The sequence below is a fragment of the Lygodium microphyllum genome, chromosome 10 (assembly GCF_053477565.2).
Source record: "Lygodium microphyllum isolate KBCC chromosome 10, Lygodium_microphyllum_v1.1.10, whole genome shotgun sequence".
NCBI classification, from domain to species: Eukaryota; Viridiplantae; Streptophyta; class Polypodiopsida; order Schizaeales; family Lygodiaceae; genus Lygodium; species Lygodium microphyllum.
Genome location: NC_141144.1, coordinates 91,545,289 through 91,556,361, shown reverse-complemented (window position 1 = coordinate 91,556,361; position 11,073 = coordinate 91,545,289). Strand labels below are relative to the sequence as shown.

General features: G+C 40.9%; 1 protein-coding gene across 1 annotated transcript; it reads left to right on the top strand.

The window, feature by feature from the left end:
• Positions 1–7,374: 7,374 nt before the first annotated feature.
• Positions 7,375–10,625, top strand: LOC148030274 (histone-lysine N-methyltransferase, H3 lysine-9 specific SUVH6-like). Its single transcript, XM_087686558.1, has 2 exons — positions 7,375–7,772; positions 7,840–10,625. Exon 2 carries the CDS (start codon positions 7,864–7,866, stop codon positions 10,567–10,569), a length of 2,706 nt encoding a protein of 901 aa, XP_087542684.1. The 5' UTR covers positions 7,375–7,772; positions 7,840–7,863; the 3' UTR covers positions 10,570–10,625.
• Positions 10,626–11,073: the final 448 nt, after the last annotated feature.

Here is an 11,073-nt window from a genome sequence, read left to right as displayed (position 1 = left end):
GTGATTCCACAAAATGCATATTAAATTAATAAACGTTTATGAGTTTAGAGTGCGCACTCGTAATAAATTAAGGTTAGGATTTATTTCTAACCAGTTGATTTATTACCACTGGTGCGCAAATCGGATGCTGTATGCTCGCGTAGTAAATGCCGGAAGGTCCCCAAGAACAATGGAACTCTACTTTTTGCACAAATTACAAGGTAAAAAGCATGAACGACAAGAGCAAGAGACCAATTGGGTGCAATCTCCCCCCATGCCTTGTGTGAGCGCTCCACAAAGCATGTATTTTATGTATATTTCATCTTCAAGCTCAAATAATAGCCCAATTTACAAAATAGCAAGCTTTTAGCTTTTGAGTTTGCTTTAACACAAAAATAGGAATAAAGCTAATGGACGGTGCCCAAAGAATCTGGCACGCCCAATACAATGTCCAAATAGAAATAACATAACCGTGCGCCCATGCGCATACAAAATAATAATAAATAATCGATGCCTCAATAAATAGGCATGACAAAATATAGGCGTGGCGCCTATCAAAATATAATCCATAAATCGAATACTCGCTATCCTCCAATGCTTTCCTCCGCCATTGCTGCTATCTCTACACATCAACTGAAGCATTCACAATCATTAGTAAAATAATACAATTAAACCGACAAAACTAAATACCTAGCAGTCTTCAGCTACATAAATAAATCAACTGGTTAGAAATAAATCCTAACCTTAATTTATTACGAGTGCGCACTCTAAACTCATAAACGTTTATTAATTTAATATGCATTTTGCGGAATTACCAGCTATGGAATCACCCATATACACACTAAATTAATGAAATGCCCGAAAAGGACAGGCGTCCCCATCAACTTCTCGCACAAAGAATCCACTTTGTGTATGAGCCTCAGTCATCAAAGTTTACAGAATCCACCGTAAAACCTCACGGAATCCATCGTGGAATATGCCTCCTGGCATCACATGCGCTTGTATCAACTCTTTCAACAAGTCCTTGCTCTCGTTAATAGGCTTGCATGGTATGTTAGAATATTCATTGTCTTTCCCTCGAGGTTTGATGAGGTCACCCTTGCTAAAAGTTGTGATTATCCTCACACCCGATAATGTCAAGTGTATCCTCTATGCTACATAATCAGCCTCACACTTTGTCACCCTTTTGAAGGGTCTTCCTAGGAGGGTTTCCTTTCCACGATTTGCACTATTTGGAGGAACATGGAATAGGATAGGCATGCTTTCTGTTTCAATAGTTACAAGGATTTTGCACTTTCCTATAAGTGCTTTGGGTGTCTCCCATAAGGATTAAGAGTTGCATTAGTCAGTGTGAGCTCTGGTTGGCCTAGTAGGGTCCATGTTTCATAGGTCAAGATATTAAAATCTGCTCCTTCATCAATGAGAGCATTGACAATGTGCTCTCTTTTTGTGGCGAGTTTAACCCTAAGATAAGCAGGCAGTACTATGTCTTCATCTTCTGGGTCTTGGATTGTAAATTAAAGCCTTTTGATATATGCCTTTGAGTCCCCAACTGCACAACTAGATGTGGATTCTCTACTAATGTCTTGGGTCATCTGTGCAATGTCATTCAAGATGCATCTATCGTCAGGACTGACATGTCTATCATCCTCGCAGTTGTAGCTTGATGCTGTTGCATTCCGCTTTGACTAGATACAGTCTGAATGCAACATATACATGTTTTCATGGTGTGGCCTTTTTGCCCTTATTGGCTAGATTTGCCCATTGAGGTTCTAGGGTCTCTGTTTGTATTTGTTCGGGTATAGGCTTTGGTTACTGTTTTGTAAGTGAGAATCTATGCTTGTGCAGAGCCATTACTACAATAGGATCTAATTTGGAGGACCTGTCATGACACGCATTTTCTCTCCAGCCTACTTGGGGGAGGTGCAAAGCCCCCTCTGTAGGTTAGTCCCCTTCGGCCGGCAAGGCCATTACATTAAATACCATGTGCAATTTGAAGGACCGTTCGTAGCCAAGTTTTGAACTACTTGCTCTAGATTTCAACCCACTGATAAATTTATGATGTGATTTCAGCTCTATACGGTCTCTGGGTCGGTTTTAGGGGTTAGATGTGTCAAATTGATATTATGTTCATCAGTCCGATTTTGACAGTTTTCTATTCGAATCTCAAAGGTCTGATTATTAGAATCGGACGGGGTCCAATTCTGAGTTGGTCCAATTCTGAGTTGGTCCAATCAACCAATCAGACGGTCTGAGTGGTCCAATTTTGGTTCCAATTCTGGTGGTTCAATTGAGATTGGTTAGATTTTTGTGTGCTTGATTTTCATGCATTTGATTCCCATGTAGTGCGATTTTGAGCATCCGATTGTCCAAGCATCTAAATTGGACAAGTCCCGTGTGTCCCAATCGGACGGGTTTTTAAGGTATCCAAGTCCGAAAATCAGACCGTTTGATTCTGGGAATCAGACTCTAGTAACAGTGTCCAATTCCTACGAACGAGTTTCCACGGATGACGAAAATCAACTCGATTCTAATGATTTTGGTTATGAGGGGTCACACAAACTTCTAAAATGTAAGAATAGACCCTAATAAAGGATTGTATATACCTGGAATAGCAAATAAACTCCAAAATACAAATCGGCAAACAAATCAAACCCTCTTGTCTTGTTATGATAGTAGAAACCCTAATGCTTGTTTTTCCCTTTTTTTCTCTTTGTTTTTCCTATCCTAATGCATCCAAATCACAAAGCAAGCACCTTTACTACTCCAGCCTACTTTTCCAAATCCCTCTCACATAGCCGATGCACTATCTCACTCTATAAGTGTAGTGAGCTTACCTCCATGCCCGATCGAGTTGCCTCCTCCCCCGAGCACTCCGGTAACGCCACCATCCAAGTGCAAGCTTCAAGAGAGCTCGATCCTCAAGCTCAATGCTCCAAGCTCCATGCTGCAAGCAAGAGAAGAGAAGAGAAGAAGATAGGAGAAGATGGACACCTTCTCCACCACGGTCCCTCACCCTCACACTCTCACACTCCCTCTCTCAAGCACAAGCTCAAGCAAGCAAGAACAAAAAGAAGAAGAAGAAGAAGAAGAAGAAGAGGAGAGCTACTTTTGGCCACACCAAAAAATGAGCTTCTTCATTCACTTTTTACCTTTTATACAAAACCCTAACCCTAATTCCCTTTGGGTGGTCATCCCCTTTTTGGTTCGGGCCTCCTTGAACCCTTCTCGTCCTCTTCCCTATTGGCATGGCCTCAACCCGTGCCTCTAACCATTTACAAAAGTGCGCCTTGCGCTCTTTTACAAAAGTATTGACTTGTGCTTTTTCTTATGTGCCTCTCTTCTTGATTTAGGACTTTTTTGCACTTCTTGTGTTTCCAGATGTTTCTTAGTGTGACTTCGTCTTCCATTTCACTTTTGCCTTGGCCTTATCTTCTACTATAGATTTTCCAAAATTTCCACCTTGTTCGTCTGAGGGTTAATAGAAAGATTACATATTAATAAGTGTTAGTTGAGAAAGAAAGAGTACACATCACTAAGTTAAAGTATTTCTTAGTTAATTATGTATTACTCACTTAATAATTAATTAGTTAGTGTATTGTGTTACAATTACTTATTGTTTTAGCGTAACTTCTCATTAGTGCATTATGTTGCAATAGTTTGTATATTTCGTTAATTAAGTGTATTTAGTCAGTGTAGTGTTGCAATTACTTAGTGTATTAGTATGATTAATTCAATATTATATTTTTTCTTAGAATTAATATACTTTGCTCGTTCGGTATTGTGTCATTCATTATAGAGTTTACTTTAGCAAAGGCAACCACAACTTTGATCTATACAATCTTCACAAGGTTTAAAATCTACATTTTTTACTTTTTATTATAATGAACATATCCAATTGAAAAATGGGGAATGACACATTTTTCCATAATTATAAGATAATAAAGAGACATGTTTTAGCTATTTGATATGCTACTTGATAGCATGTTTATGTGTTTTTGTATTTGTGGAAGTCCACCATCTCTCTCTCACTCTATGTGTGCGTGCATGTGTGAGTGTGTGTATGTGTTCTTGTGCCATTTCGAAAAGAGGGAGATAAGGTTGGGCCACTAGGCCTAGCAGCATACACATGGCGATCCTACTTATGACTATCTCTCTAGATCTCTGGTTCAAAACCACGTTGGTAAGCATGTCCTCACCACCACAATGACTATGAGTGCTTCATAGGTGATGCCAATGCCCCTGCCCAACCCACTTGTGACACCCAATATATTATCCAACAGCAAGATACCCAATAGCCATGCATGCTTTAGCCAAACCACGTCCCTTTTGCCACCCATCACCCTATGCCGCCCTGCCAAGCCAACTATGTCCAATGCCATTGCCAGTGTCATCTAATGCTTGCATGTCTACCTCATTGTCCAGTCACCCAACCGAATCTATATATCTAGCTCACCATCCATTTACCTAGCCAAGAGCATTTTGTACATCTATCAACAATACATCATCATCATCAACAAACCTGGTTTATCAATGTCAATGACGCTATGCAACACTATGTTGTTGACATCATCATTGACATCGTCCCATCATCACATTGATCTCTATGCTAGCATGATTATAATAACATATATGCACATCAAAACATATAGTTATAATAATACCACTTACTCTAATCAATATGGTATTGTAGCACACATATCTTTACATGTTCAACAAAACATATAGTTATAATAATACCCCTTACCCTAATCACTGTGGTATTGTAGCACACATATCTTTACATGTTCAAGTATCAAATACCCTTACTCTCATATCTATATAGTTGTCACATGCAATCATCAAGTGGATTCAAATTAAAGCTTCAAATGCAAAGTGTCAATGAGGATCAAGTTTCAATGCGGAGACATTAGAAGGTGTATTTTTGAAGTAGATTTAAGGGAATGACTTTTGCAAGGATGAAGTGATCCAAAGGGGGCATAACAAGCAAAGAGAAGACTAGATGTACCACCTAAAGACACAAGGTTTGCAAGAACCATGAACTTGGATGAGCTTATGGAAGACTCTTTTGGTGAATTAATGCCAAAGCAAGATTATTCATCATTCTCCACTATTTGTAGCCAAATATACTTCATACATAGAAGGATAAGACATTTGACATTCAATTAAGGGAATAGTGGGTTCTCAATCGTTTCACAATTGGTCCCTTGTGAGTGCAAGGTGTTAAGGGCTAAAAGGGCATTCTACATTCCACAATGTAAACCCACTTATTGTGGTGAGAAAGGGTGCATTATCCCTATAATAACATATGTGTAATGATTAATCATGGGGCAATCTAGTTATGTTCTCTTTCACTTCCATCATCTCCCTCCCTACGTATGTGTGTGTGTAATCTCTTCCCCCCTCCCTCTCCTCTAGCTTGGACATGAATGGCTGGGTTTTATAGGAAGCATAGGTAGGTGAGAGTAGGACACGTGGTGCAGAAGGAATAGCACTTGGTTGACATGTTTCTCCCCACCTTCACTCAACATATAGTATAGATTTTCTCTCCTTTCTTATTCTTATTATTGTATCTCATCTTTCTCCACCTTATATGTATGCATGCGTACACATGTGATATGCATATGCACATGTCTATATGCATTACATGTATATGCATATGTATATATTTGTGTGTGGATATGTGTGTTTGCATGTGTGCGTGTGTGCATATTTGTAAGTGTGTATCCATTCTCTCCTATATGCTCTCCCTCTCTCTCCATTTTTCTCTCTCGTATGTATTTAGATGTGTATGTTTGCATATATGCATAAATGTGTGTGGATGTTTGCACATGTGTGTGTTACATACATGTTTATATGTGCATACATTGTTCATGCCTTTTTATATTTTGTGCATTTGTGTGTGGTTTTAGAGTATGTATACATTGCATGAACATGTATTATCCTATCCCATAATGTTCAATTAAAAATAGAAATTCAACTATTTTTAAATACTATTTGTGCATTTGTGGATGTTTTTAGAGTATGTACACATTCAATGCACATGTTCAACTATTACAATATATTATAATTTTATGTCTAATTAAAAAAGAAATTCCTCTCTCTCTCTCTCTCTCCAATTAAAAAAGACACCTTTTTCCTTTCCATGATTATATCCTATATTCAAAGAGAGAGAGAGAGAGAGAGAGAGAGAGAGAGAGAGAGAGAGAGAGAGAGAGAGAGTATGTGTGTACACATGTATGTAATTGGGTAGGGGAGATGATAGAAAGTAAATATAACCTCCACTCACCCTTTAAGAAAAAGACATCTTTATTTTTTGAATGGCAACTTCCTTCTGCTTGTGCCAAATAGGCTTGGGAGCCTTTTGGTTGGTTTGGGATCCCCAGGGCAAAGCTCTCAATAATATATAGAATAGATGATTGACCATTTGGCTTACTTGCAAGTTGAAAGAGAAGTAGAGAGGGAGAGATAGTGGCAAGAGAAGGTAAACTTTTTTGCTTCTATTTCTCAATTAGTGTACCTAATAGCCCTACTACTTTTGTTGAAATGAGTGTAGAATGGGAGGACAACCCCTTGTATCCTATTGTTAGTTCGCTATGAAGTGCATCTATGGGCTCTCTATCCTCGTTGAGAAGGGAATCCCCTACGAGGAGAACATTTGATGAGCTAGGACCATCCACTTGGCCTTCTGAGTTCCATAGTCTTATTACCAAGATTATAGATGTATATCAGGTCAACATTATAAAAGGAGGTACCCCCATGAATAAGTCGAAAGAAAGCATAGAATAGGCCCTTTGGCATGTTTATAAGGCATGGCTAGCCCTTGCTCTAGGGGACGCTATTCCCAAGATCTTCAAGAAAGTGGAGAAAAGTGAAGGCCTATGGGTGGGGGAAGCCAAATGCTTACGGTTCCACACAGGGAGGTCTCTTATGAGCCATGGGTCACATTGCTACGTAGCTATCCTCCACCCAAGTAGCAAGGTATGGTATACCTATCTTTTTCTAGTCATGTGTATTGTCGTCTACTTGTGGGTAGATAGAGAAAGAAGGGGCCTACAAGTCATCATGGATGCATAGAAATTGAAGAACCAAATAGTGACCTATATACATGTGAAAAAATATTTACAAGAGAGTACTAAATATAGCGGCGAGGTGATCATGTTGGAGCCTCTTGCCCCCTTGCCTAATTCCTTTCCCTTTGGAGAGGACCCCCAAAAAGGTAGGTGGAATTATCAATACACACCTCAAATTGTCAAATAAACAAAATCCCAAAACATAGACATAACTTCACGTGTCAACCTAGTTAACCTTTGCTCTATCTCCCATGCATGGTTATGAGAAGGTGCTTGATGGTTACAATGAACAATATGGGGGCTAAAGGCATAAAACCTTTAGGCAAAAACATCCATTGATAGAGATTCAATATGATGCCTAATGGGGATTTGTGTACAGAGGTCTTCATCACCGGCGTGTTCTTAGAACCAGAGCAGACTACCTACATGACGTTTTGACGATGGCCGGACGATCTTCTTCCTGCGGCGTGCTCATCGCAATCGTTTTCATCTGCCTTCTTCTTCTTCTTTATTTTCATCCCTGAATGTCATTTCTTTTTCGTCGATTGTGCCCTATCGCTTGAACTCCATTTTCTCATTCCGTATTCTCCTGCTTTTGCGCCCTTCCTCTGGCGGTTTATGTCCAACCGGTGCTGGATGTCGTCATCTCAATGAAAGCGTGGATAGCTCGAGGAGCCTGCATCTCTGCACTCTCTCGCGCACAGATCTGCGTTTCATTAGGTCAGTGCCTTTTTTTCTCCCTAATCCCGTTTGGTTTTCCAGTACGTTAAACATTCCGCTGTTGCAGGTGAGGCGCTTACAAAGTGTGCACATGAAAGTCGCCTTTCCGGTTGTGTCCTTCAATAATCCATACCCGTACCCTAGCAATGTGATCATCGAAGGCCCTGTGTACAAACCGGTAGGCAAGGCTTCTCTTATGGCTAACAAAGATGTAGTAGTGATTTTAGATGATGACGACGAAGAGGAGCCGGAAGTCAGAAAGGCTCTGGATGAACCTGGGCGAATAGCTGGGGGCCCTTTTCAAGCCGTGTTTACTAGGGCTGACAAGAAGCCTACGAGGAAACACCATCCTCCTCCTCTGAATGAACCAAACACGAGGTTGCATGGAGCTGCCAACGGTTCCAGTGGACCTTCTGTTTTCTTTTCAGAGGAGAAGAGAGTGGTAGATAGTTCCGAAAATGGATCTGTCGTTGTACATATCGATCAGGAGACACCAAAACAGGCAAGTGATCCCCTACCTGGATCTCATAGATCTCAAGAAGCATCGCATTTGAATGAAACTAAAGTGGAGAGCCCTGCTGATGCACAGCCAGAAGAAAATGTGCACTCAGCAGGGCAATGTGCCAAGTACAGTGAAAGCTCTGCAGAGTTTGACAATCTGGCTTGCAGAAAGCAGAGAGATAGAGCTTTCATTTCATGCCCAGGCAATACAAAGCGTCTTCGATCTTCTGCAATCAGGGATTATCCAGATGGCTGTGCCAAAGTTCCTTCAGTCAGGGATTTCCCGGATGTTTGCACCAAAGTTTCATCTGTTCCTCCAATGGGTAGTTCAGTGAATGCTTCATCTGTAGCTGCGAAAATTTCCTCTGTGGAACCAGGCCAGGGCATTCTTGATGTGGAAAAAGAAGGGTCTTCTAGAGACCGGCCTTTTGAGGAGTCTTTTGTTAAGGATATGGCTGTGGATTTGAACATAGACAATAATTACCTGTCTGAATCAAAAGATCATGTTGTCACAACAGAGTTCAGCTCTTCTGATGTAAAAGAGCGAGTTGCTAAGCTAGAAAGCTGTTTGTCTCGTCAGTCTTCTGAAGAGTTGTTGGAATGTAAGCAAAAACCAATTTGCAACAAGAAAGAGAAATCAGTTCTAAGTAAGAACAGCTCCCCTTCAAAGAAGTCAAGGCTTCACAATTCTTTTGGGGAAAATTCTGATGCAGGAGCAGTCCAAATCAGCAGAAATCATGAGACTGGTAGTGGAGAAAGTATTCGCTCTCTTGTAAAACGAACCTTACATGAATTTGAGTGCATTCGAAAAGCTTTAGTGAAGGCACCACAACCTGGTGGTAAGAGACCTGACATTGAAGCTGCTAATATTCTTAAGCAAAGGAATAAGTGGAGAAACTGTGGAGAGAAAATAATCGGCGAAGTACCTGGTATAGAGGTCGGTGATCAATTCACTTGTCGCATGGAGATGTGTGTAGTTGGATTACATAGACCTTCCCAAGCTGGTATTGACTTCATCGCTGGAAGTAGGCGCAGTAATGGTAACCCACTTGCAACTAGCATTGTTGCCTCTGGTGGCTATGAGGATGATGATGATGGTGGGGATACATTTATTTACACCGGCCAAGGAGGGAACAACTTTAAAGGAGACAAGCGGCAGGGAAAGGATCAAGAGTTAGTGCGAGGTAATCTGGCCCTGAAAACTGCTATGCTGGAACTTTCTCCCGTTCGTGTGATCAGAGGGTCAATAGATCCTTCCTGTGGAGAAAAGTTATACACATATGATGGCTTGTATGATGTGGTTGATGTGTGGGAAAAGCCTGGTGTTTCAGGATTCAAGGTGTTCCAGTTTAAGCTCACTCGACGCTTTGGGCAACCAGAATTGGGATTTTCCATGGTAAACTTTGTTGGAAACTTACGGAAAAAGGGTATAGCTCGACCAAATCTTCTTCTCGGGGACATATCTGGAGGTCAGGAGAGGCTTGCTGTTTGTGTTGTTAATGAAGTGGATGATGAAGCTGCACCCACTTGCTTTGTTTACATATCGCGGGTGAAATATCCTTCTTGGTTCTCACCTGTATTGCCAAAAGGCTGTGATTGTGTTGGGAATTGTGTAGATGAGAATAAATGTTTATGTGCAGCAAAAAATGGTGGCGAATTTCCTTACAATGAATCTGGTTACTTGATGTGGGACAAGCAGGTTATCTACGAGTGTGGTCCTTCATGCCGATGCTCAAGCTCCTGTCAGAACAGAGTTAGTCAAAGGGGTCTGAGGTACCAGCTCGAGGTTTTCAAGACAAAGAATAGAGGATGGGGAGTTAGGTCTCTGAACTCTATCCGGTCTGGAGGATTTATTTGTGAGTACACAGGAGAGTTGCTATCTGATGCTGAGGCTGAGCAAAGGACTGGTAACGATGAATATCTTTTTGATATTGGGAATAAATGTGGTGCATGGTCAGATGTTTCTGGGATGGTGAAGACAAGTGAGTCAACAAATGCAGTTGCTGCAGTGATAGAGGAGGTGGGATTCACCATTGATGCAAAAGACTTTGGTAGTGTTGCTCGATTTATCAACCACAGTTGCTCACCCAATTTGTTTGCTCAGAATGTTCTTTATGATTCTGATGATCTTAGATTTCCACATGTCATGTTGTTTGCTATGGAGAATGTACCTCCCATGAGGGAGCTTAGTTATGACTACAACTACACCATAGGACATGTGAGAGATGCTAATGGCAATGTTAAGACCAAAGCTTGCTATTGTGGAGCCCAAGACTGCTCAGGCAGACTTTATTGACTGTGTTCTGAGATTGCCTTGTGGCTGCCAAAATTATGTGATTCAGAGTTTGTCTTTGATGAGGACTTGTTTAGCCTCCCTCGCTACTGGATTGACTCTGGTGAAGTGCAGCTAGTATTGCATACATTCAAGTTTGAATGCCGCATTTCAAGAAGCTGGAGGCCTGAACCAGTTGATGATGAGATCAATCTCTGACATTGAGTCATCTCGCACTTGCATTGGTACAAACATTTGATATTTCCAGGTCTGTTTGCCACATTCAAGAGACCAAAGGCTTGAACAAGTTGATTATAGGGCCATTATCTGAAATTGAGGTGACCTTGTATGCGTACTTGTACAAATATTTGATCATATAGGACCAGCCCCTGGGGAGTCATACTCAGGTTTTGGGCTAACACAACTGTCTTTATGACAGCTTTCAAATTGAGTCGTGATCTCGCTTTCTCATCTCACCTCAAAGGCTTACACGAAAGTGAGTACTACATTTATCAGCTTTTCTTGTTT

What these genes read in the sequence shown, in the direction of transcription:
- LOC148030274 (XM_087686558.1), top strand. Translation starts at nt 7,864, where the DNA reads ATGAAAGTCGCCTTTCCGGTTGTGTCCTTCAATAATCCATACCCGTAC.